We start from the raw sequence: 27,661 nt of genomic DNA on the forward strand, positions 1-27,661 counted from the left end.
GTCCTCTTGAATTCAGGGCTGGTGCTCTATCTACTGCACCACCTAGCTGCCCTGGAATCTCTTTTCATGAGGCTTTCAGTCTACCTTTCTCAAGCTCTACTGATTTTTTTTCCTCAAATTTTCTTTATCATATAACATAAATTTATAAGATATTGAGAAAGCATCAACAAACAAGGACATGTACATAGAACAGAAATAGACAACTGTATATGAAACCGTGAACTTTTTTATACAGATGGTTTCTTGTTTTAAAGAATATATAAAACACAACAGTACCCCAAATGCCCGGCTCCTCAATTTCCTATTCTTTGTAAACTTTCTATGACTCATTCTGAAGATACTTCTGCTGACTCCTGGGCATTTTTAAATGCTAATTGACAGTCTTTTACTTCTTTTATTCTTTTCCTCTCCCCTTTCTCATTTCTTACAGCTCAATAATATTCTACTATATTCATATACCATAATTTGCTCAACCATTCACCAACTGATGGGCACTCACTTTGCTTCCAATTCTTTGATCCCAAAAGGTGTTGCTATAAGTATTTTATTTTAGTACATTTGGTTCTTTCTCCTTGTCTTTGATCTCTTTGACGTATATGTCGGGCAATGACATCACTGGATTACCAGAGTTAAGCTCCACTGGTTTTCAATGGGTTATAAGTAGTGAGGAAAGAAAATGGTATCAATTACCTGAGGAGTTGTAGGTTCTAGATCTTTAATTAAGTTATAAGCCTCTTGTACATCATCTGAAATACCAAGAAAATTAGTCAGAATGCATTCTAGATAGTTCCTGTGAAACATTCTTGAAAGAGAAGTTAAGAAGGGTTAAATACACTGATCCTGAATTAATGACTCTGCTTCAGAGCCCAAGTAACAAACAGCAGTAAAATCACTCAGAGCCACAGTTCTAAAGCTCAAAGGGGCCTTAAAAACCACCTCATCCAACCCTTTCATTTTACAGATGAGCTAACAAACACCATATAGTGATTACTTGGCATCCTGGTTTTGAAAAACCTCACTGAGTTTTTCTGTTTAAATGCTGGTAACAAAGTGCGAGAATCAATTCAATAAAAATACTTATTGAGTGCGTGCTCTCTGAGCAAGGTATTGTACTAGGCACTGTTGGTACAAAGAAAGAGCTTACACTTTTCTTTAATTAAAATATAGTCAAATATGACATAGGTTTGAAACACTAAACAGGAAGGCTATGTTAATTGCATTCAGTAAGAATTTGGTATAAAGAAAACAAGAGAAAGAAAGAAAGAAAAGAAAGAAAGAAAAGAAAGAAAAGAAAGAAAAGAAAGAAAAGAAAGAAAGAAAGAAAGAAAGAAAGAAAGAAAGAAAGAAAGAAAGAAAGAAAGAAAGAAAGAAAGAAAGAAAGAAAGAAAGAAAGAAAGAAAGAAAGAAAGAAAGAAAGAAAGAAAGAAAGAAAGAAAGAAAGAAAGAAAGAAAGAAAGAAAGAAAGAAAGAAAGAAAGAAAACAAGATCTTTTTCAACACAATGCCTAGTACTGATGTGAGTTTTAACTGACAGTGAGTGATAACTGGGTAATTGGTGTCAGCTGCCTGCTGTACTCCCGGGTAGAAAAAAGCTCTGCCTTGCAATCTGCTTATGCCTCAGAAGTTTAAGTTGTCTTCCTACCCTTTCCTGTTCTCAGAGGCTCCTCTTAACAAGTTGTTTCTGTTGAAAAGGGCAAATCAGCAGGACCAGGGTCAGGTATCATGCTTTTCTGCTTTGGGGAAAATGAACTTTTCCCCAAACCAATCATCTACCATTCCCTTAAGCAAGAAGCTTAAGATTGTTCTGCAAGAAAAAAGAGGTTTGGAGCAGCTAGGTGGTGCAATGGATAAAGCACCAGCCTTGGCTTCAGGAGGACCTGAGTTCAAATCTAGCCTCAGACACTTGACACTTAAGTCACTTAACTCTCATTGCCCCACAAAAAAAAAAAAAGAAAAAAGGCTTCCTTTATTTTGTTTCATGTTAGTCTCAAAAGAACACTCTAATTGAAGTGTTGCCCCTGTAGTGCCTTCCAGAAAGGGAAGAAAAGGTAACCTGAGCAGCAGTGCTAGAGAAACCAAGGTGAAGGAACCAGCTTCACATGCTTGGTGGAAGATTTCCCTCTTATGTTCTTGCTTGGTATCCCAGCTAAATGCTGGCGTGACTCTCCCAGCCACAACCTACTTTTGGTTCTCCACAACCCAGCCAGATGCCATCTTTGAGTTGGGCTTGTGGGACTGGATTTCTGTTGCTCCGTGAGCAGTTGATCCCCTGGAATGGATGTCTGATCAAAGGAGCCTAATATTCAGCATCTTGGAGGGAACAAGGTCTGCACTGAAGCTGAAAGGTCCCCCAGCAGTCTTTCCCCCTCATCAAAGATGGCCAGCCAGGTGTCAATAACTGCTTTGAAGTCTCACACCTTTTTGTTGGTAAAAGCTACCAAGAGGCCAGAAGGCCAAACTTATGCTGATTATGAATCAGTGAAGGAATGCATGGAAGGAGTTTGTAAAATGTATGAAGAGCATCTGAAGAGAATGAATCCCAACAGTCCCTCCATCACATATGACATCAGTCAGTTGTTTGATTTCATTGATGATGTGGCAGATCTTAGTTGCCTTGTGTACCGAGCAGACACTCACACATATCAACCCTACAACAAAGACTGGATCAAAGAGAAGATGTGTGTGCTTCTCCATTGGCAGGCCCAACAAGCTAGCAAATAATCCAAGTGGCAGCCTTGGTAGGGATGGGGAGAGGGCTTGGAAAATGGGTGTGTACTGCATTCTGAAGTAGAAGCTTTGTATTACTAAAGTCCTGTTTCCATTTTGTTACAATCTAGCCAAGGTCAAAAGTATTAGATATTTTGTTTGTTTGTTTGTTTGATTTTTGCAGGGCAATGAGGGTTAAGTGACTTGCCCAGGGTCACACAGCTAGCAAGTGTCAAGTGTCTGAGGTCGGATTTGAACTCAGGTCCTCCTGAATCCAGGGCCGGTGCTTTATCCACTGCGCCACCTAGCTGCCCCAAAAGTATTATATTTTTGTCTTGTTCAATCGGAAGCCCCTGTCCCTCCCTACTTTCTTTTTCTTTTTAACTAAGAAGTAGCTGAACATTTCTCTTCAGTCAGTTAGCACTTGGTTACAATTCTTCCTGCTGTTCATATCTGCTTCATAATGTTCACTGTACTTACCCTTCTGTGTGAGGGTTTTCCAGAATTTAGTTGTCTTCAAAACTCAAAGGCTTAGTAGAGAATACAATAAATGCTCTTTAGTTAAAAATAAATAAATAAATGCTGGTGTGAGCACTGTCCTCATCAAAGGAAAAATCACTGGGAGGTGCTTGGTGTTCTAATCCAAGTAACCCTCTTTCTCCAGATTGCCCTCTGAATGCCAGGTTCTTGTACTGGGGAGAAAAGAACAACTGTGTTTCTCTTTTCCAATCAGTAGTGAACTCACAGCTGCTGCTTTATGGTCTTAATTAATTCAAGTTCACAGATCCCCTGAAATCTATCCGCACACCCCAGACTAAGAAATCCTGGCTTATTTGGCTAATGACAGAAAGGGAAAATGATAAATGTTGGAGGGGATGTGGGAAAACTGAGACACTAAGGCACTGTTGATGGAGTTGTGAACTGATCCAGCCAATCTGGAGAGAAATTTGGGCTATAAAACTATGTATACCATTTGACCCAGTAACAACTCTACTAGGTCTGTATCCCAAAGAGATATTTTTAAAAAGGGAAAAGGACCTATCTGTACAAAAATATTTATAGCAACTCTTTTTGTGGTGGCAAAGAATTTGAAATTGAAGGAAGGCCCATCAGTTGGGGAATGGCTAAACAATTCATGGTATGTGATTGTAATAGAATATTATTATGCTATCTGAAATGACAAGCAGGATAGTTTCAGAAAAACCTGGAAATTCACAACTAATGCAAAATGAAGTGAGCAGAACTAGGAGAACATTGTATACAGTAACAACAATATTGTACGATGATAAACTATGGATAACTTAATTCTTCTCAGCAATATAAAGATCCAAGGCAATTCCAAAGGACTCATGATGAAATATGCTGCCTACTACCAGAGAAAAAAACTGATGGAATCTGAATGCAGATGGAAACATACTATTCTTACTTTCTTTGTTTTTTTCATATTTTTTGTCTGTTTTCTTTTACAACTAATGTGAAATATGACTAATAGGGAAATATATTTTGCATGATTGTACATGTATAACCTATATCAAATTGCTTATTGTCTTAGGAAGGATGAAGGTGAGGGATAGAGGGAACTCAAAATTTTAAAAAAATGGGTGTTAAAATTTTTTTTTACATTTAATTGGGGAAAAATGAAATATTATTAAAAAAGAAAAGAAAAAGAAGAAACCATCTTAGAGGGTTCCCTGTGACAGAGAGGTGAATGACTTCCCACGACCAAGTGGATGGTATGTGATTGAGGTAGGACTTGCCCTCAGGTTGAACTGTCACTGGGGTCACTCTCTATCCAGCACTTCATGCTACCATAAACTATAATAAATTATAACTGGATTAAAGAGCTAATATAATTAGAAATAAAAAATCTCTAAATAAGTATAAAAAAGAAATAATATAACCTGTTCCAATTATGGAGAAAAGAAACAACTGATTCAAACTAGTGGAAGAAATTTTTGCAGTCAAATTCAATAGACAGAATTACAGAAAGACAAAAGATTCTGATCCACAAAAGCTAATGTCTCTAAAATGAAAAGAAATGGATCACAAAAAAAAGACAAAAGTACTGATATCCAGAATCTATAAAAAAGTGAAAATCTATAAAAATCTATAAAAAAAATCTATAAAAGAGTAGTGCACACTTCTCATGGAATTATGATGAAAGGAAATGAATAGACAATTTTTAAAAGAGAAAATACAAATAGTTAATAATAATATGAAATGTTGCTCAAATTGCCTGCCTAAATAATAACCAGAAAACTACCAATTAAGACAACTATAAAATACTGTAAAGTACACTCAATAAATTTGTAAAATTACAAAAAATAATAAAAATGCCATGTCAGCAGGGTTATATGGAAACAGGCATTCAATAACATAGGTGGGAATATAGACTGGTGAAACTTTTTGGAACTGACCATGGCAATATACAAGAACAACAACAAAACTGATGATTCTGGGACCCAGTGAGTCTTTTGCTAGAGATTTATCCTAAAGATGTCAATAAACATTGATAAAAGTGCCTTCTCTGTGCCAGGTACTGAGAATACACAACAAAGGAAATCATCCCTACAGAGAGAGAATAAAGTCACAGAAGAACAGACATTTCCTTTGTTTCTTTCCTTTCTGTTTTTCTATCACTTTGTTCTCTCTTCTTTATCTACACCATCTGTGACCCTCTTTTCATCTCAACATCTTGCAAAAGCCTTTTTTTTGGCCTCTTTTTGTCTGACTTTTTCTTCTGGCATATTTGAGAAGTGAAGGTATATAAAATGAATATAGAAATGTGACTTTGCCAACATGAATGATAGTTAAATTTGCTAGCCACACACCTCCCATGAATAGACAGATGCAAAAAAAAAAAAAAGGCGGGGGGGGGGTAAAGGAAAGAAGAAGAAAAAGAAAGAATGATAAAAGTGGGCCAAGAGAAAAGGACAAATGGAAGGACACAGCAATATTCACCTAGGTTTTTAAGTATGCTTAACTCCCACTTCAAAGATGTAAGAGCCAGTCAGAACACAGAAATTGAAGTCATATTTGGGTTTAAACAAAGCTATCAAGTGTGTAAGGGATTGTTATTCCAAGTTAGGAAAAATGGAATAGATACATTTCTTGAAATAAACAGTTTATCATAAAAGTCATATAAAAATAGCCACAAGTTTGTTCTATTAAATAAAACAGGATGTTAGGGATGACTTTAAAAACGAGAAAAGTAGTTCACTATGGGATCAGAAAATAAATAGTCTGAAAGTCCTTCCAAGTCCAATAAAGATTAAGACCAATATTTCCTTACCCTGACGAAGATAGTAAATCACTAAGTTTAATCTAGCTTCAGGAATAACATCAACCAGGGGAGGCAAAACCTGCAAAGCACCTTCACCACCTCGGAAAACAACCTACAGGGAAAGAAGTCATATGTTAAGCTGGCAGCAAGTATAGGCATGTAGGGAGGGAATACTGGGGTAGCTAGACTAGGGAAAAGGCTTCTACATATTCCTGGACAAACGGCATCTAAAACAGCTTCAGAAAACTTGGATTTATGGTGAAATATTTATCAATTATTTAAATTGCTTATTATTTAGCTTTGGTGCTTCTTATCTTTTTTCCTCTTTTGGTAATTTTTTGTCCTGTCATACTTAAATGTTTCACTTTTTTAAGATCACCCTAAACTTTTGGAAACTCATTACATAAATCTAAATAAATACATGAGTAACAACGTCAAGACCACTGTAATAAAATAATAGGATTTAGCAGATACTCAAAGGCCCACCTGGAGATTAATCTAAACTGATTGAATTAAGTGCCAGTGACTGACTGCTGATTAGCCTGTCAAATTAACTAGATTGTAAGCACACCTGGCTAGTCCTTAAGAAGGTATTGTTCTCAGAAGCCAAAGACTTAATGTGAGACCACCTTCAAGTCCAATGGATTTGGATGATGCCTACCAATCATCTTGAAGCAGTGTGTAAGGACCACCCATGCTCCGGACCTATAAAAAGCTTCCACACTCAGTTTGAAGGGAGTTTGTGGTTGAAGCAGGCTCGTGGCAGAGGACTTGGGGAAGAACCCAACCAGGCTGGAACTCTAGGCCTATAGGCTAGATAGGCCTTTTCTTAACTTTCTGAATGCCACGTGAATACCTGGTATGCTTTAATAAATGCTTAATGCCCAAAGTCTGGTGCTAAAGCTTCTAATTTAAGGTGACCACACAATTTAGATTTTAAACATCACACCCCTAAGGCCCTTTCTTATTACTTCATTTATTCCTTCCTACTACCTAACAAGTTCAGAAAATTATCTTCCTTATATCTGTCCATGGCTGGAAATGTTTTGAAGTAGATGGCCAAATGGTAAAGCCCTTTATTTATTACCTGTGCCCCAGATTCACTCCTGTCTAAGGATCAGGACTGTAAAATATATGGAAATTGTAAAGCCCTGGGAAGGAGAGTGGCATTTTGTAAGTATTAATCAAAATAAAATGTATATTTAAAATGTAGGTTATTGGGACAAAAGTTATAAACTTACTAGTTGAGTTTACTTTAAAAAGTTTTAAATTCAGGCCGCGAGGTGGTGTAGTGGATAAAGCACTGGCCCTGGATTCAGGAGGACCTGAGTTCAGACACTTGACACTTACTAGCTGTGTGACCCTGGGCAAGTCACTTAACCCCCATTGCCCTGCCCAAAAACAAACTAACAAAAAATAATAATCGGGACAGCTAGGTGGCACAGTGGATAGAGTACCGGCCCTGGAGTCAGGAGTACCTGAGTTCAAATCCAGCCTCAGACACTTAACACTTACTAGCTGTGTGACCCTGGGCAAGTCACTTAACCCCGATTGCCCCACTTAAAAAAAATAAATAAAATTAAAAAAAAAATAATAAAACAAGATAAAAAGTTTTAAATTAATTTCAAATGGAGGTACAAGCTGCCAGACTTTAAGTAATCCAGCATTTCTTAGCTTTTGCCACTTTATAAGAAGCTATAAAAAAACTGTGATTAGAAAAAAGCATAATCATTACTAAAACAGGAGTTGTCGATCAAAATTTTATCTATAGAGATGTCTTCTGGACTTTTGAGAATGTCCTCCACAATGAAATGAAGATTCCTGCTTTTCAAAAACTTCTAGCTTGTATAAACAAAAGTTGAGAACTATCTTTACATGTAACAGGAAAAAAAATAAAATACTTTATTAATTACAAAAAAAACCCTACCAGCTACAGGAGGTGATCCCCAAACTTATATCTCCAACTCAAACCTTCTTCTGGAATGCTGTCTCATTTCCAACTCTCAAAATTACTCCTCTTCCTAATGTCCCTAATTATATTAATGATACCATTATCTTCTCAGTTACACAAGCTCAAAACTACAAGTCCTCCTTCCATTTCCTCCACACCCAACAGAACATTAACTCTTCCCAGTATGTTTCACACTTATCCTTTTCTATTTTTATCCTCACCTCCTTAGAAAACATTCTCATTTCATGTCTGGTCCAGTGAAATAAATAGTGAAATAAACATGGCCTCCCTGTCCCTATTACCTTTAGAACCAACCTTCAAGATTGTCATAGTAATTTTCCTAAAATATTGCTCTCGTTACATATCTATCACTCTACCACTCAAAAATTTGCAGTGGATTCCCAAACTACAGGTTAAAGAATAAATTCCTTAATCTTCATCTTCCTTTCTTATTCAATCTGCACTTGTCCATGTCCTTCCTCCGAAGCTCAAAACTTGGGGAATTTATCTCGGGTCATTCACTAAACTGCCCCTAATGAACCTTTCTAGGCTCATCATTAGCCTTAATATTAATATTAAATATTAAAAACTGCTCTCATCAACCAAACTGCTTTAAGGCACAGCTGCCCAGTGTGTGTGCTGTCTTACATCTTGTGCCTTCATGTATTACCATTTCTCTTTACCAAAATGTCCTTCCTATTCCTCCCCACCTACTGAAATCCTACCCATCCTTCTATGCCCAGCTCAAGTCTCAACATGCCAATGAAGTCTTCATTCCCAAATGACTCTCTTCCACACTGACCTCTTATACTCCTCTCTGAATGCACAGAATTAAACTGGTTATGGAAATCATTTGGAAATTAATTATTTATAACTGGGTGTACTACATTTCTTATGCTACCATTTTTGGTTGTTAACTTGTCATAGAGCATTAGTCTAGTCTAGGAATCATAAAACTTATATCCTGGGGCAGCTAGGTGGTGCAGTGGATAGAGCGCCGGCTCTGGAGTCAGGAGGATCTGAGTTCAAATCCGACATCAGACACTTGATACTTAACTAGGTGTGTGACCCTGGGCAAGTCACTTAACCCCAACTGCCTCACCAAAAAACAAAAACAAAAACAAAAAAACCCCACCTTATATCCTACTGTCTGCTCTGCCACTAGCTAGATGGGTGAGGTTGTACAAATTACTTAACTTGTATGGGCCTCACTTTCCTCATCTGAAAAATAAGGTGGTTTAACTGATTCATTTTTAAGTTCCACTTCAGTTTTGCAATTCTACAATTTTAAAGAGGGGGCCATTGAAGTGTCAAATACATGAGAGCATGAGGACTGAGAAAAGACACTTGGGTCTAGGAAGAAGATGCAATCATTTTTATTTGTTTATTTTTGTGGGGCAATGAGGGTTAAGTGACTTGCCCAGGGTCACACAGCTACTAAGTGTCAAGTGTCTGAGGCCCGAATTTGAACTCAGGTCCTACTGAATCCAGGGCTGGTGCTTTATCCACTGTGCCACCTGGCTGCCCCTTATACAATCATTTTTAAGAGTACAGTTTCAACACAGCAGCTTCAGCTGCAGCCCTCTAACTGTTCCCTAGTCTTCTATCTCCCAGATCCAACCAATTACCAAGAAAATTTTTTTTAATATTTCTTGTATCTGTCCCTTTCTATTTATACTGCCACAGTACTAGTTTGAGCCTTCACCTAGAACTTCCTAGCTGGTTTTCCTGCTTTCAGGCTCACATGCATCCAGTTTATCTCACATGCTATTGGATTAGCCTTCTAAATAAACATCATGTCATTGCCTATTCAAGAATCTATAATGGGCAGCTAGGTGGCGCAGTGGATAAAGCACTAGCCCTAGATTCAGGAGGACCTGAGTTCAAATTCGACCTCAGACACTTGACACTTACTACCTGTGTGACCCTGGGCAAGTTACTTACCCCTCCTTGCCCTGCAAAAAGAAAAAAAAAAGAATCTATAATGGCCTTCTGCTATAGGATTCATCTCAATTCCTTAGCTTGTTGTTTAAAAATGGCATACCATAATGTGATTTCAATTTATTAATACAATCTTACTTACAACTCCTCCCAAATGTAAGCTTTTTGTTCTAGTAAACAAAATCTGCTTACTGTTCTCCATAAAGGTAGTTTTTAAAAAAATAATAAACATTTTTATTTAAAGTATTGAGTTCCCAAATCTGTCCTTCCTTCCCTCCTTTCTGTCCCCCCCCCCCAGGTGGTAAGTATTCAGATATAGGTTATACATGTACAATTATGTGAAACATTACCATATTGGTCATTTTGTATAAGAAAATGTGAATAAAAGAAAAAAATGAAAGAAAATGAAGAATAGCATGCTTCAGTCTATGTTCAATCAATATCAGTTCATAAAGATGATTCTTAATCTTTCCTTTGTCTCTCTGATTATGCTGTTTCAATAGTCTCTTCCTTAAATTCTCTAATTATTTCCTTTCTGTATATAATCCCCACAAGACTGTAAGATTTCTAAGGTAAGTAAATTATGTATTAATACTTCTTTTGCATTCCCCCTTCTCAGAAAATCATTCAATGAAAATTTATTTGTTTCTTGGCTTGTAGTAAAATACTATTTGTGAAATTTCCTGCATACATTTATGTGTAGGTGTGTATATATGTATGTGTGTTCTCTTCCCTGATAGAATATAAGCTCCTTGAGATGAGGGCTGTTTTATTGTTGTCTTTGTATCAAAAAATGCCTAGCATGGTGCTTGCCACACAGTGGGTGTTCAATAAATTATCATTTTTTTTCAGGGCAACGAGGGTTAAGTGACTTGCCCAGGGTCACACAGCTAGTAAGTGTCAAGTGTCTGACACCAGATTTGAACTCAGGTCCTCCTGAATCCAGGGCCGGTGCTTTATCCTCTGTACCACCTAGCTGCCCTGTTCAATAAATTCTTACTGATTGAGGGCAAGGGGGAAAGAATCTTCCTGCACTCATCCTTTTACAGAGTAGCATGTACTACAGTAGGATGGGAGTCAATTCATTCCAAATTAGAACCCATTATTTACCAGATTGTGCTTGATAAGTTCCTTAGCAAATTCAAAAGATGAAGAGGCATTGTCCATCAGGCTCTTAAGTTCTGCCTAAAATTCAATAAAGACATAGTTTGAAAAAAAACCACATAAAAATATGCAACTAGTGCTTTATTCCCTCACCATCTTATTATATCCTTATAATGCTTTAAAAAGAATTTACAAAGTACTTTCATGTATATTCTCATTTATGTGTATTATATATGTTTATATGTATATAGAATACACATATGTGTGTATAGGTACACAGCAACCTTGAGGAGTACATAGGAATGGTATTAATGTCCCCATTTTACAGATTAAAAAACCAGAGGTTATATGTCTAGTAAGTGGCAAAGCTAGAAGTAGGTATAGGGTTCTTCTTTCTTAATTTAATTACAGATCTAGACCTGTTCATTAATGTGGTCAAAATCTCTACTGTTATTTACTTCTGCTGATTCATACATTCTCTCCTCACCTGTTTCAGAGACGTATCCTCCCTTCTTACCAAAGCTAACCCTTATGCCTATTACCTTGATACCATCCCTTCTGAGATTCTGGTCTCTCAGAGTCTGTCCTCTGGCTTGATATTCATTCTCTCCTTCATTTCATGCCAAAATTTTTGAAAGAGTAATCTATCCTTATTCCTCTACTTTCTCACCATTTATTCCTTAATATCTTGTCATCTGGCTTCTCCCCCTACAACTCTACTAAAACTGCTGAAAGTTAACCAATGAATTCCTAATTTTACAATCCAATAGCCTTTTTAAAAAAATTAGTTGCAAAATCACCTGTGGAGGCTTTTTTATTTAATCATTTTTTAAAAAGTATTATTTATTAATTTTAACATTCTTTTATTTTTAAATGTCAAGTTCCAAATTCTCCCCCTCCCTCTATCCCCTCCCTTACCCATCGAGAAAACAAAAAAAATTATATCAGTTAACTGTACATGTGAAATCACACAAAACACATTTCTGTATTAGCCATATTGCAAAAAACAGTGAGAAAATTATAGTTCAATTTGCACTAAGAATTCATCAGTTATTTCTGTGGTGAATAGCATTTTTTTCACCATGAGTCTTCTGAAATTGTCTTGGATCATTGTATTGATCAGAGTAGCCAAATCCTTCACAGCTGTTATCATTAAAGCACTGCTGTAACAGCGTACAATGATCTCCCACTTCTTACTTCACTTTGCATCGGTTCATTAGCTCTTCCCCTCTCATCATTTCTTATAGCACAATACTACTCCATCATAATCATATGCCACAACTTTCTCAGCTATTCTCCAATTGATGGACATAACCTCTAGTAGTGCTATTACTGGGGAAAAAAGGTATGCACAGCTTTATAGTTCCTTGGGCATAGTCCCAAATTGTTCTCCAGAATGGCTGGATCACTTCCCAAGTCCACTAATAGTTTATTAGTGTACCTTTTTTTCTTCACCCCCCTCTAGCATTTGTCATTTCTGATTAGTGTGAGGTGTTGGTCTTCTAAATTTGCCTTCCTCTAATTAATAGTGATTTAGAGCATTTGTTCATATAACTATAAATAGCTTTGATTTCTTCTAAAGTAGTCGTTTGCGTATGAAAATGAAAGAAAAACCAATAAGCAACCAGCAGAATCTGTGAATTTGCCCCCATGGCATAGATTTTTCTCTTTATCTTTTCTCAGTTACTTAGAGGACCATTAAGAGAGCCCACTGCTTGGTGGTGACCGAAGGCGCAGAGATGCAGATTTGGGAAATATACGAGATGGTCCCCATAAATGAAGGTGAATGAGGGCTCTCAAAGTGGGAACTCAACCCTTTAACAGGAAAACTCTTCATAAGGTGAGGCTAGCGCCTAAAGGATGACCTGGCAAGCCTCAGAGCTGAGCCTCAAAGGGAGCTGAAGCGGGGCAGCTTCCGCCAGTACTGAAGGAAGCGGCATGAGGACTGCAGCCGATCCTGAAGAGAGAAGCGCTTGAGGTGACAGCCACCCAGGGAGGCCGGAGTCAGACTGGATAAGAAAACCAGTTACTCACAAGACATAGGGAAGGTGCTACAGAGATGGATAAGTGGAGACCATGAGAAGTCATGTGAAGCTGCCTGAGTGGAAGTGGTCTTCTTGTCAGAAGACCGGGTTTCTGGGAGTCATGCTATTTGAGTAAAAAGAATGTTAGGACAGAATAAGGCAGTGCACCACTTGAAAGTATTCCCCCAACATTTCCTTCCTCCATTACAGAGCCCCTAGGTAGTATTTCTGTATCTTTTTCTTAGGCAGCTAGGTGGTGCAGTAGATAGAGCTCTTGGAGTGAGTTCAAATCCAACTTCACTCTTATAGCAGTGTGACCCTGGGAAAGTCACATAACCTCTATTTGCCTCAGTTTCCTCATCTGTAAATTAGGGATAAGGATAGCACCTACCTCTCAGGGTTGTTGTGAGGATCAAATGAGATAAGAATTATAAAGCGCTTAGCACAGTGTCTGGCATATAGCAGGCATGAAATAAAATTATTCCCTTGGGTTTCTTCATGAAAGCCCTCTGGGTATGAGGAAAGTCTTTTTGCCTTTCTTCCTTTAAACATTTACTTTGTCTTTGCAAACAACGTTAAATACAGACTTACCCTAGTCCTGGTGTACTTATTAGAAAAGTGATTGGGAGGAAGCAATGGGGTCAAGGGAGGATGAATCACTAAAGAAGAAAAATAACAGAATAAACACTGCAATGTATTGCCAGAGCACTATCTCTGCTGGGGGCTCTGAACTAAAACGGAGACCAATAATTGTAGAACCTTTGAGAGGACTTTCCATAGCAGAGAAGGAGCTTTTATGCTAGGAAACCAATCTAGCCGGTGAGTCAGTGGGGAAGGGGTGGGGGTGGGGGGGTGTGGTGGTGAGACAGGTGTGGCTGAACAATCCTGTTCACCAAACAACCCCACCCCTCCTACACTGTATTATGATTACAAGAAATTGGTAAGCAAAGTTTGTAGTAATAGTTTGCTTGATAGTAGGCAAATCATTATCAAAATGTAAATAATGCGCAATTTTCTTTTTATGGAAAATTTATGAATGTCAGTTTTGATAGATTTGAGCATATTGAGAATATCCCTAAAGCTCTGAATTCCCTTTTCTCTATATTCACTTAAGGTAGTATATGATCAGCAAGATGGTGTTGTAGTTGTTTTCTTTTTTTTTCTTTTTTTTTTGTAGTTGTTTTCAGCAGAACTTCCCAGCTCTAGCAACATCACATCAAGAAGAAATACATCAAGTTGATGTAATAAAACTATGGTAACAAAATAAGACAAATACTTCCACAGAAGTTGAATATAACCTTTTAAAATAACAGAAAATGGCTTAACTACTCCCAGTCTTGGTCAAGTAACCTGTACAAACTGGGAGACTTGTACCTTAGACTCCAGGTATGGTGGTCTCTCTACCTTGTCCTCTTGAAGCAGTGACTCAGTCTGTACCCTTTGGACCCCAACATGTAAAAAACATTGATCTTGTCCAAGAAAAGGTACAAGGGAAAAGGATATAGCTGTGCAAAGCTGGCAAGAGTAGATTGGACTTCCATGCCTGAGGTAAAAAGAACTCAGTCCCCTCCTTGTAGAGTGAATAAATACATACTCTGCATCTCAAGCCAACTACAAACTATTCCCTGATCTCATTCTGCCACTGTGCGCTTCATCTTTGTAAATCTGTTCCCTATGTCCCCTTTTCCCCTCCAGCCCTGAGAATTGCTAGCATCCTTTGTGGCTCATCCAAGGTGCCACCTCTCATGGTTAGATGTATTGATTCCCTTAGTGTTAATGTTCCCTGGCTCCTAAAAATCACTTGTATTTGCTTATACAACTAAGTACACACACACACACACACACACACACCTCTGAATCCCACCTCAGTGGACTATAAGCTCTTTGAGGTCAGAGGCCGTTCTTCATAGTGTTTGTATCCCTTATGCCATGCACACAGTAGGCTGCTGAACAAGTGCTTGTTGAGCTGAACTGAATGTCTTCAAAGAGAGTGTACCCCATGCCTGTAATGTACCATTCTCCTCATTTCAGCCCATTGAAATCTTTTTTCCTCTTTCAAGACTCAACTTAGTAATTAATAGTTCTTCCAGGAAACCTTCTCTAAGGCTCCCAGATGAAGGGATATTCTCGTCCCTCAAATTTCTTTAGAGTACTTTGTCTTAATCTCTGCTCTGCCCCTCCCCACTTCAACTTGTATCGTATTTATAAACATATTTATTATATCCATCCAGGTAGACCATCAACCCGGTGTGGTGGAAGGTGCACTTGGAGAGACCCAGGGTTGAATCCCAGCTCCAAGACTTCCTGCTTGGTGAACTAGCAAGCCACTAACCTCTCTGCACCTCAGGTTCCTCATCTGTAAAATGGGGATAATAAGACTCAAAATGCTTAAACTTTGAAGTGTTCAATAAATGGGAGTGATGGTGGCTGTTAATCCTCAAGACCTAGCACTGTGCACGTCGCACAATAGGTGCTTAATACATGTTTGTTAAATGGAATCTGAAAATATAGATTGCTATACAAATGTATTATTATTTGTCCTGAAAAAAAAACAAACCCCACTCAAATATATTTTAACCACCCACATTCTGCTAAGCACATATAAAAATACATAAATGAAAATTCCCTTCAGGAACTCTGACACACAGAAACATCACTACATTTTGGTATGGCACAACTGTGATAATGACAACATTACATGTTACTAATTATGAACATGTCATTTATAAAGAGGTTCTTACACAACTGGGAAATATTTACAGAGTACTTTCACTAAGAATGAAATTAAAAGCAAATTTCCAAAAGTACCTCAGCTGCTTTGCCGTTGTAAAGACGGAAATGGTTACAGGCCTTGAGGTTGAGAGCAATGGTGCTATCAGGAATTTGCTGAAGGTAAACAGCCAGCACTTCTTGAGACACATCGTAATAATCCAATTTATAGTAACAAAGAGCCACATAAACATTGAGAGCAAGATATTCCCTGAGAAATGAGAGAGGTGAGAGCATGGATAAAACATTCTACTACTGCACAGAAGTATGGTGAGAGCATCAGGATCATTTTTATGGCCCTAAGGAATAAAAGCAAGGCCACAAAGCAGAGAGGGCTGGTCTTCAAGTCAGGAAGACCTGGGTTCAAGTTCTGCCTCTGAAACATACTACCAGCTGTGTGATCATTTAGCCTCTCAGTGCCCTGAGCAGTTATAAAGACTCTATAAATTACAAACATGGCACTGACCTCCACACCATAGTGCTGCATAATTATTAAATCCAAGTTCAGACAAAAAAAATTTAAAGGGATCACCACAGCAAATTTAAATCCGAAGGTAGTTTATGCATTTTTCATGAGAGAAAGGAGGCAGAATGAGAAATGCAGAATTGTTTTACAAGGTAATATATTCGTATTTCAATATTAAGAAGCCAGGAGATGACACCTACAGGGGGAGGGTGTGTGTGGGTGTGTGTAAAGATGTAGGACAGGCCTACATTTTAAACACTAGGGTCCAAAGACCTAAAGTTAACATCTAGAGTTTTACCATATCAAGATAATAATACAGACCTAACTGGGAAGACATACAAGGTAGTGAAACTGATTAATAAGGCACTTTGGTTTCAACAAAACTAATTATGTCGATAAACAGTGTTCCATCCAAACTAATAGGATGACAGGGTAGAGCACAAACCGGTTATCCAGAAGTATTCGCTTGTAGATATCAATAGCTTCTTGGTAGTGAGATCGCATATAGTGAATCGATGCCAAACTGAGCTGATCTTCCGTAATATCCTGAAGATTCTGGTGAAAATTCATCAATTTCTTCTCATCGTTGAACTAAGATACAATATGATAGAGAAGACTTGTAAGATTCAACTGTTAACAATACCAAATTAGAAATCAATGACAGTTAACTATTGTGCAGGTAGAGTTTCACTTTTCCCTCTCACTCGCCTGTGTTTTTGTGTCTATCTCCATTTCTCATTTTTTTTCTCTCTCCCTTCTGTCTTTCCTTACAGAAAAAAATAAAAAAGAAAAATCTGAGGAATTAGCTTTGCAAATGCAAGTGAAAGTAAAATATGCATCTATTAATCCTTACATCCTTACCCTAATCCTTCCTGTACTCTCTTTGTTCCCTTTCATTTCTTCCCTTTGTTTCCATTTTCACATTCTCTCTCTCTTTTTTTTGTTAGGCAATTGGAGTTAAGTGACTTGCCCAGGGTCACACAGCTAGTTAAGTGTTAAGTGTCTGAGGCCGAATTTGAACTCAGGTCCTCCTGTCTCCAGGGCTGGTGCTCTATACACTGCACCACCTAGCTGCCTGCTCCTCTACCATTCTCTCTTAACTATCTAGCCATAATATCAAAATAAAACCTATTGCTTGCTTTGTGGAATACAGCTCCAGGTTCCCTCTTCTAAATTGTCTCATTCCTCCTCTCCTTGAGGCTTGTGGGGGCTGCAGGCTACCTAAAGATTAAAGCAGTGCAACCCCCTCCAGCCCCCAAACCCCACCCCACCATGTGCACCTGCTGTTTTATTTGGCCTCATCCACGATACCACAACACTCAAGTCTCTCTCATTGACTGTCTACTGAGCATTTCAAACTGGATGTGCAGGATACAATTCAAGCCAAAAACTTCCCTTTTTCTGTCGAAGGTACTCCTATTCTTCATTTCTCTTCAACTCCCAGTTTCAGTACGGTCCTTGCTTTCTTAACTTCAACTGGGTGAAAAACCTTGCTGTCTCTACATTTCCCTGAGCTCAGATCTGACTGTGTCCCAGGAGTATTAAATAACTGCCAGTGGCTCCTCACAGCGAAAAGAGAACTCCCCTGGCTCTGAGAGGCCTTCACAGCCTGACTCCAGTCTCTCATGCCAGCCCACCATCCTGCCTTCTACAATCCAGCCCCACTGGCCTTCTAGCTGTTCCCCGCTACGGGGCCCTTCATCCCCCTTCTTTGCACAGACTGCCTCTCAGGCCTAGAGTACACTCTCTCCTCACTTCTCCTTTCCAGATACAACTTAAGGAACCATCTTCTAAACAAAGCCTCGGCTGGCTTCCTCAACTGCTAGGGTTCTCCTTCTCTAACAATCTTGTATTTAGGTTTTCCTCATTCTGTATATACTCATATATGCACATTTTGTCTCCCTCAATAGAACAGAAGCTACTTGAAGATGGGTACTGTTACATTGTTTAATTTATATCTCCAGCACTAACACAATGCCTGGACCAGAGAAGGCACTTAAAAGACATCTGATGACTCTATTTACTATCTGTCTCAACTGTGGTGATCAGCAAGAAAATAACATGAAAAGAGGACATTTAAATCATTCTTACATGATAATGGGATCAAAATCATTATCATAAGAGTTTTATAAAATGAGTCTCGGTTCTCTGTATAGTTCCTAACTGACAGGAGTTTAGAACATAGCTAATTCAAATTGACCTTCTTGGGGCAGCTAGGTGGCACAGTGAATAGAGCACCGGCCCTGGAGTCAGGAGGACCTGAGTTCAAATCCGGCCTCAGGCAATTAACACACACTTACTAGCTGTGTGACCCTGGGCAAGTCACTTAACTCCAATTGCCTCGCCCCCCAAAAAAAAAAAAAGAAAAGGTAAAGAAATTGACTTTTTTTTTTTTGGCGAGGCAATTGGGGTTAAGTGACTTGCCCAGGGTCACACAGCTAGTAAGTGTGTGTGTTAATTGTCTGAGGCCGGATTTGAACTCAGGTCCTCCTGACTCCAGGGCCGGTGCTCTATCCAATGAGCCACCTAGCTGCCCCAGAAATTGACCTTCTTAATGACTACTTCCACAAAGAAATTAAACTCCAACAACTTTGACTATGTTAGAAGGGTGAAGAAACCGGGGCAGCTAGGTGGCACAGTGGATAGAGCACCGGCTCTGGAGTCAGGAGTACCTGAGTTCAAATCCGGCCTCAGACACTTAACACTTACTAGCTGTGTGACCCTGGGCAAGTCACTTAACCCCAATTGCCTCACTTAAAAAAAAAAAAAAAAAGAAGGGTCAAGAAACTAAATGAAGAAACAATCCTGCTTAGCTACAGCCCACATTCTACTTGTTCTAAGAAAACAGTAAAAGATTCCATTAGCAAGAGTTGGCAGGCACTCTATTAATGTTTATAATGGAAGGAAAAAAGAAGAGAGAAAAGGGAAAATAAGGCAAAGTACACAAAGTAAAGAGAAATATAATACCTTGTGAGCCAAGTGGAAGAGAAGACGATTTTGGAGTCGGCTTTTAGGAGCTGAAAGAAAATACAGGCTAGTTGTTAGAGAACTGAGCAGTCCAAATCAGACTTATACCTTTGAAGGAACAGAACCCCTGAGTTTGTTACTTCTTCAACTCCTACCTCTGATCCTCAGAGATCTCCTCTACAATAATAAAAATGTTGCTGCTTCAGTCCATGCCCCCAATCATTATGGTAGCATTAGCAGAGGGAGCCAAAGAAGAGATAACCCTTGGATTCAGCCTCCCTTTATCAGATGTCCAAAGCACAGCTCTCCAGGCCTGGTGCAGAAAGCAGTGACAAGCTGCCTTATGTTGTTCTACCCATGCCAAAACACCCACTGGCAGTAAGACATGATCACCTCAGTACATGCATTTGTATTGCGTCCTGTGGCTTCTTCCCTAGATTCTTTATTTGCCAGTGAATTTTCCATCCCTATTCCATAAAAGGATCCCTTTCTGTTCTCTATTTATGTATCTTGTATAATCCCTCCCTTACTTAATAAGTGCTTTTCATTTATTCATTCATTCCAATATCCCAGTCCCCTTAGATACAAAGGAGATTCACAATGGAGATTCTTATGCTTGAGGACAAACTCCCACAGAAAATAAACCAACGATTATTTACTGGGACTCAATAAGTCACTGATAGGGAAATCAGAGAAGTATGAGATAGAATTCCTGTCCTCACAGAGCTTAAAGTCTAGCTGGAAAGCAAAAACTAACTACAGTGACCAACTGGTTGGTCTCTCTGTCACAAGTCTCTCCTTGCTCCAGTCTACCTTCCAATGAAGTGTCAAAATGATCTTCCTACAGTGAAGGTCTGACCGTATCAATCTCCCCTCAGTAAACCCCAGTGGCTTCCTATCACCTTCAGTATCAAATAAAATCCACTGGGGTTTCAAAACCCTTCATAACCTGGCCTCCCTTACCTTTCCAGTATTCTTACACCTTACACCCCGCCACATACACTTCAATCCAGTGACACTGGCCTCCTTGCAGTTCCTCAAACAAGATGTTCCATCTATGGATAGCCGTTTTCAATGGCTATCTCCATGCCTGGAATGCCCTCCCTCTTCACCTCTGACTCCTGGTTTCCCTAGCATCCTTAAAACCCAGCTAAAATACCATCTTCTACAGGAAGCTTTTCCCCATTGCCCTTAATTCTAGTGCCTTCTCTCTCTTGATTATTTCCAATTTATCCTTGGTTTGACTGTACATAGCTATTTATATGTTGTCTTCCCTATAGACCGGGAGATCCTTGACAGCAGGGACTGTCTTTACCTTTCTTTGTATTCCGAGAGCTTTAGCAGAGTGCTTAGTACATAGTGCTAATGTTTATTGACTGACATTAAATAATTAGAGAATAATACAAGGCAGCATGTAAATACTAAATTATGTGGTATGGAAAAAGGAGAGGTTAATGCAAACTGGATTTGTTAGGTTTTTTTGTAAAAGATTCGAACTGGAATTCTTTTCCCAAAAAGCCTCTCAATTCTTTAATACATTCTTCCCTAAGTTAAGTAAACTTGTGCCAGCCATACTGTCCTTGGACTTTCCTAAGTTTCAATGGGCTCTTCTCTAACTACCCTCCACAACCTTGTTCTCTTCCCCCATTCTTAGATATGTGTGCCATATCATCTCTAGGTAGTCTTGAGGATACTTCTCTAGTGACTGACTGTGAGGATGAGGTTGGGAGGTGAGAAAAAAGTCAAAGCCTTTTCAATTTCCAGTTCTGATTCTACCTTTTAGAACAGGATAAAGTAATTATAGAAAAGACAACCACAAAATATAGATCAAATACATTCAACTTAGAACATTAATATGTTGTTATAAAAGGGCTTGGGAAAAGGACAGCATTGTCCTTTCTTTTCCCCCATAGTAATCCTCTCTCTTTTTTGTTCTAACAACATCTAATTCCTATTTCCTTAAATTGGGAAGAAGAATTATTGCCCTCTCCCTCTCCTCCTAGATGCTAGTCAGAGCTGGAGAAGTAGAAATAAAGCTTATTTTTGGTAGGCTGATAATCTTGGAAACATTCTCTTTAACAGCTCTGTAAGACAGGAAAAGCTATGTTAGCTGTTATTTGGGTAGCTACTTGAAATAGTACCTGCAGTATGCTTAACAGCAAACACAACAACAACAACAACACAGCTATCTCAAACATAAAGCAATACAAATCCATACTAGGTATTAGATAAAATATACATGATCTTACTAATTTATCAAATCATTTACTTCCTGCCTTGGGAAATCTCAAAAACTAGTGCTGCTACAGAGAGTAATATAATTGAATGGCTCATCTCACCTTTAAAGCCTGCTGTTTCTGCTTGTTTATACATCCCAAGAAAGAAGTAGGTACAGGCCAAGTTCACCCAAACTTCAGGATTACAACCCTCCTCCTTTGTCACAGATTCATATTCCTGAAATGCAGGATGTTAGACTGTCATATTTAAGTAATAAAGTGGGAAAACAACTTACCTTTTAAGAAAGGGTTACAAGCTGGAGAGATGTCAGGTTGCTAAAATTTTTGGTCTGAGTCAACAAGCCATACAAATGGAGGCTGCTAAGATATTTTCCTTTTGTAGAAGTAGGCATAATAATGATAATATTTTCATAATGCTTCATAGATTATCAAATTGGAGCCTCACAACAACCCTATGAAGTAGATGCTACCTGTATCATCATCCCCACTTTATAGACAAAGAAACTGAGGTTCGGACAGATTAAATGACTTGCAGAAGATCACCCAGCAAGTGTGGGAAGCAGGATTTGAATACAGCTGCTAATTTAACTTCACTACGTGGCTCTTCTAGCACAGAGAATGCCTCTGTCTTCTTAGTTCAGATCCCTTAGAATTGGACCAGAGGTAAGGAGTACTAACAACACTACTTGCATGAGTTCTCAAGGTTAGGGAAAGGACCTAGAGATGTGATAGATTTTATTGATAGGGAAACTCCCAGATGAGAAGACTCCTACAAAGATGTGTCAGTACCTTCTCTGTAACTCACAGTCTTGGCCAGTTGCCTGGAGATGAGAGGCTAAGTGAGCTTCCCAGAGTCACAGCGCCACCGTGTGGCAGAAGCCCTGACTTGAACCCATGTTGCCCAGGTTTCAGTCGGCTCTATCCACTATGCCATGCTGCTTCTGGTGTGACTTCTTAACTTTATTTACTTATATCAAGGAATTTTATTTTCCACCAAGGCCACATTTTGAAATTCATGTTGCCAACTCTGTTTTTCAGATGACCTTTCAATCTTTTAAGCCTCTTTTCCCAAATGTCAATGTTCCTTTTGTTTTCTTTAGACATTTCTAAGCCTATCTTCCCTTTCTTCTCAGCTTCCACAAGTAACTAACGACCCTGTTCCAATCAATTCGAATCAACAGGTGTTTTCCTGACATCTACACTCATCTTGCTTGTCCTGATCCCTTTTCTTCTTCAGCCCAGTATCCACTAATTAATTAAGTCCCCACTCAATCCTTAATACACCTACACCAATTATTAGGTTTTCAATTATTGGGTTTCTCAAATATTCCTGTGTAGTAAAGACCAAGAACATATGCTCAGTTGATCAAATGGTTCTATTTACTAACTTAAAATATGTGACATATAGCTACCAAGCCCTACCCACCATCAATGCTTATATTCAGAGCCAGAATCCTATGGAGACATTGACCATATATAACATGGAATAATCAAACAGAATTATTTAGAAGATAGTGATGCTTCAAAAAGAAAAGATATTATACAAAGAATAAAGTTTCAAATGACAAAATCTGAACAAGTGTCATCAAGTAATAAAATTCTTACTTCCTTAGGAATAAAAATAATCGGGCAAAGTACAAAGAAACAGATTTTTTCCAGAGGAAACTCTCAATTGCTAAGAAACCACGACTCAAAATTATTTCTTTACTAACCTCCAAAGCTCTCTTGTAGTCGCCCAGATGAAAAGCACAATATCCAATCCAGAGATCAGCATCCTCATCTTGCTCTCCCACATGACGTTTGAACTTCAAGATTTAATGATATGGTGAAATAAACATTGAAAGTTAAATCCTTTCAAAATATTAAGTTAAATTTTTACTTGATAATAATGAATTATAGACACTGAAGGTAGCATTTTTAGTTTTATATAAAATTATATTTGGTAAAAATCATCATCATCATGTGTGTTTGTGCAGTGATTTTTACTTAGAAAATACATCTGCTATCCTTACAATTCTGTGAGACGGAGTAAGTAGGTTACAGAGAAATCACATGATTTGCCTTAGACCATATAGTTGGTTTATGGTAAAAGTGGGATTAAAACCCAGATCTCCTGGCTCTTGGCCCATGGCTTTTCCCACTAGACCATACAATACAAAAGAACATGAGAACTTCCATAAATGGCTCAGACCTTGTGTCTTCTGGTCCAGTGATCAATTTTAAACAGTAGTACAGAGAAATAGTTTTTTGGCAGGCAAAGTTGGTTGCAAGATGTTAAAAAATATATTCTAAATGCTGTATTTTCCATCAAGGACCCATTATATATCTAGCACTTATAGATTATGAAACTTTATTTAAGCTCATTAATATTTCATTTTAGGATGTCAGAATACAGAACTAGAAGGTACTTCAAAGATCACCAGATTATTCCTTCATTTTACAGAAAAGGCAAAAGATAAAGTGATTGTAGCTTGTACTTCCATAAATTTACTACCTGACATATAAAGAATAATTTAATCTTATTTCTGGTAAGTTTACTTTTCTCAAGCTTCAAAGTATTCTTCGTTTCCATACTTAATGATGGTGCCTACCCACATTCAGAGTCATTGATCAGTATAGAGCATATCCTCTCAGCCTTTGTCTCTATAGACCGAAGAGACTTAATCTATTTTATTAATATTCTACCCCAACAGTAGGGCACCTCTCAACATTCAAGCAACATCCCTCCAACAAAGTATATTCTCTGAAAGCAGTTAAGCCAGCTTGCCAAAATGAATGATTATTACTTCCATAGTTTACCATCTAGAAACATAATTAGCAAAGGTAAATTTCAGAGCAAGAACAACTGTAGTCAAGGACAAGCAGGCACCAAATGGGACCAAGAGGATGACGTGAGCATGCAAATCCCTCTTGGAATTCATTATGTGGAAATAATACATGCAATTAAGTTCAGTTCTTAGAGCAGAAAGAGAAAAAGTTCCTGTAGTGGCTGAGGGGATGGGATGCCCAAGTTGGAAGGGACCTCAGAGGTAACTGGGCTCAAACCAATGTCTCTGGTGTCCCAGGCTCTTCCTAACTCCCCGGGGAGAAGGTAGTAGCATGAGGATTTCTTTCCCTCACCTGTACTAGGAGGAGGAGAAGGCATGGACTCCTTGGAAAGGAGGGAGGGAAGGGAAAGCCCTGGGGAGAATAAGGGAGATTTATTCTTGTGAAAGAGAGGGGAAGGTTATAAGCTATAAAATCTGCTGTTGAGAGGATCTAAATCAGCTCTTCTACCATCTTAGCAGGAGTCAGAAATGATGCTCCCCTTGAGTCCTTCATTCAAAGATGAAGTAATATGTGTTAATTTTTTTTATCCCTTTAAATTCCCTGTTCTTTCCTACCGGGAAGCAAAAGAATAAAGGATATATGATTTTTTTTTAAACTGGTGCCAAAACTATCCACTGTATTTGACCTAGGTTTTGGTAAAGAAGCCAAATCTTCCCTCAGTTCATTGCAATTTAATTTAATAAACATTTATTAAGCACCTATTATGGAGCAGGCATATAATAACTAAACAGTTCTTCTATGGAATTCTTCATCTATATGAAATTTCTGTAATAATTCAAAATCCTCTAATTCAATGATCATTTCTAATAATATTTAGGCCAGCTGTTCTGAAATTTCACCCAAGTATTTTAGGACTGTTGTTGGCCACTTGATTATTGTCATTTTGCTCTGTTGGGGTTGTTGATTATGTCTAAAATTTATTGTGGGCTGACACTTAATAACAATCTCCAATATGCCTGCTTCAGAAATACTTTGGGAATAAAAATTTCCCTATTATTTTCCTTAATAAAAAGTAAGGTAGAGACGGTATGTATTCAGTCCATCTGCTTTTTACCCCTCATTCATTATACCCGTCTTGCTCTGATTCTCTGATTTTTCTTCCTCTGAAGCTATGCAATTCTGGGCAAGTCACTTAATCTTTTTGTCTCTCAGTTTCCTCATCTGTAACAATACTAGAATTAATACTTTACATTACAGAGTGCTTTAAAGTTTGCAAGGTAGGTGTTATTTTTATTTCCATTTTAGAGGTAGGTCCCTAGCTCAATCAATAGATGGAAGGCAGACAATTTATGTAAGGACATAGGCAAGAGTCACACAGGAAGAGAAGGCACTGCATAGGGTTTCTTTCTTTTGTTTGTTTGTTTGTTTTTGGGGGGCAATGAGGGTTAAGTGACTTGCCCAGGGTCACACAGCTAGTAAGTGTCAAGTGTTTGAGGCCGGATTTGAACTCAGGTCCCCCTGAATCCAGGGCCGGTGCTTTATCCACCGTGCCACCTAGCTGCCCCCTGCTGCATAGGGTTTCAATCTGTACCATTCATTAGCTAGAAGACGTTGTCAATATGGCCACATAGCCAAAGTTATCAAAGTATTATCCATATTATAACTTGAAAAGTGAGAATATTTACAATGGAATTGGAGACAATGAAAACATGAGAGGTACTCATCAATCTGGGGCTTTGTAGGCATACTTCTGTTTCTCTGAGTGGTACAAATCTAATTCCGAAATAACTAATTTTTCTTCTCAATCATAACTATCAGTGAAGACCTTCTATTTTTCTATTCTCAATTTGATAAACAATAACAAATATGAACATTTCCATATATAGTAGAACAGAAAATGAGGATTGTGCATAAATCTATCACATACAACTTGGTAGTTTTGAAAAGTATACAATTAATCCAATGTAGCTTCAAAGTTGCCCATTTGACTATGTCTCTTTCTGAACTTCTTTCTTTTCTCATCTGTGAATCTGAAAGTATTTTATTACCATCTTTTCCTCTTTTTTCTTCCACTTTTTTGATACTAAATGGATAAGGTTTCATTTCTTAATATTTCTCTAGCATTTTGAAATCCTATAACAAACAGTAATATGAAGACAAAGTATAAAAATAAGATATATTTAAAATCCAATTGTGTTATTAGTATTAAAATTGCTTATATGAATCCCTATGATAGATTATGTAAGACAGAAATGAAAAGCAATAAAATCTGGAGTGGCCACATTAAGTGAATGTGATGTTTAGCAAAAGACATTAATTTCAACCTTTTCTCTTTCTCTTCTAACTATTAAGTCCCTTTTGAAACCCCATTTAGGTGGCTCAGTGGACAGAGCACCGACCCTGGATTCAGGAGGATCTGAGTTCAAATGTGGCCTCAGACACTTGACACTTAGTAGCTGTGTTACCCTGGGCAAGTTGCTTAACCCTCATTGTCCCACCAATAAAAGAGAAAGCGAGAGAGAGAAATCTCATTCATTTCTATGTAAAACACATCATTTTAGTTGAATATGTAGTTCCTCTTGTGCATGAACTATATTAAATTGTTCTAGTAGTTAGAAACTGTACACTAATCCACAGTAAATTACCCTTCAAATTGGTATTTATTATTAGTTTTAGAATTCCTTATAGGCTTCTCCTCAACTATTTTTTTGGACTTGCTTAAAGGAATATCCATATTGATGCGGTATTCAAATTCTAGTTTTTACTTCATCATATTCTTTTTTCCTCCTCTTTTTCATTTTCTGAAAAATTCCTTTTTTCTGTATAATAGCCTCTGGATAGATAACCTAGTCAGTCAACAAGCAAATTTATCAAGTATTTACTATATACCAGGCCCCGAAGGAAGGAAAGAGCATACCTGCCTTAGGTAATAAATTTGGATAGTATGAATCTGATAGGAGAGGCTGTTGAGTCATGCAACAAATGGATATAGGGTTTATTTGTTTTGAATAATTTTTAAAAATTCTTTTCACATATTTACTTATCCCAGATTTCCAAGAATTATTTTATTTATTTATTTTTTTTTGGTGAGGCAATTGGGGTTAAGTGACTTACCCAGGGCCACACAGCTAGTAAGTGTTAAGTGTCTGAGGCCAGACCCGAACTCAGGTACTCCTGACTCCAGGGCTGGCGCTCTATCCACGGCGCCACCTAGCTGCCCCAGAATTAATTTTTTTAAGTGTCCAGGTTGATTATGGGAAAGAATTAACTTGGATCTAAACCTTACACAATGCACTATATTTCAGAAAATAAAAAACTAAGATTTTAAAAACTATTTTTAATCTCTAAAGAAGAAAATTATCTGATCTGTGAAGGAAAAATATTTGATTATTTAAGAATGGGGTGGGGCAGCTAGGTGGCGCAGTGGATAAAGCACTGGCCCTGG

At 38.1% G+C, this 27,661-nt stretch overlaps 1 protein-coding gene and 1 pseudogene across 5 annotated transcripts in view; one reads left to right on the top strand and one right to left on the bottom strand.

Moving 5' to 3' along the window:
• The window catches only part of TTC26 (tetratricopeptide repeat domain 26), a 75,575-nt gene that overhangs the window by 28,180 nt on the left and 19,734 nt on the right, over positions 1 to 27,661 (bottom strand). For 3 of the 5 annotated variants that reach the window (XM_043965303.1, XM_043965304.1, XM_043965302.1), the window contains exons 3-10: positions 23,160 to 23,252; positions 21,550 to 21,664; positions 19,211 to 19,260; positions 16,689 to 16,834; positions 15,817 to 15,988; positions 10,991 to 11,065; positions 5,998 to 6,100; positions 691 to 746 (exon numbers count right to left, since the gene is read on the bottom strand). In XM_043965303.1, the coding sequence (XP_043821238.1) occupies positions 691 to 746; positions 5,998 to 6,100; positions 10,991 to 11,065; positions 15,817 to 15,988; positions 16,689 to 16,834; positions 19,211 to 19,260; positions 21,550 to 21,664; positions 23,160 to 23,252 (810 nt within the window). Of the gene's footprint in view, positions 1 to 690; positions 747 to 3,095; positions 3,398 to 5,997; positions 6,101 to 10,990; positions 11,066 to 15,816; positions 15,989 to 16,688; positions 16,835 to 19,210; positions 19,261 to 21,549; positions 21,665 to 23,159; positions 23,253 to 27,661 lie in introns of those variants that run through there. The other 2 variants (XM_043965306.1, XR_006353168.1) reach the window with 2 other exon arrangements.
• On the top strand, positions 2,186 to 2,735 carry LOC122727642 (annotated as a pseudogene).

The sequence above is a fragment of the Dromiciops gliroides genome, chromosome 5 (assembly GCF_019393635.1).
Source record: "Dromiciops gliroides isolate mDroGli1 chromosome 5, mDroGli1.pri, whole genome shotgun sequence".
NCBI lineage: Eukaryota > Metazoa > Chordata > Mammalia > Microbiotheria > Microbiotheriidae > Dromiciops > Dromiciops gliroides.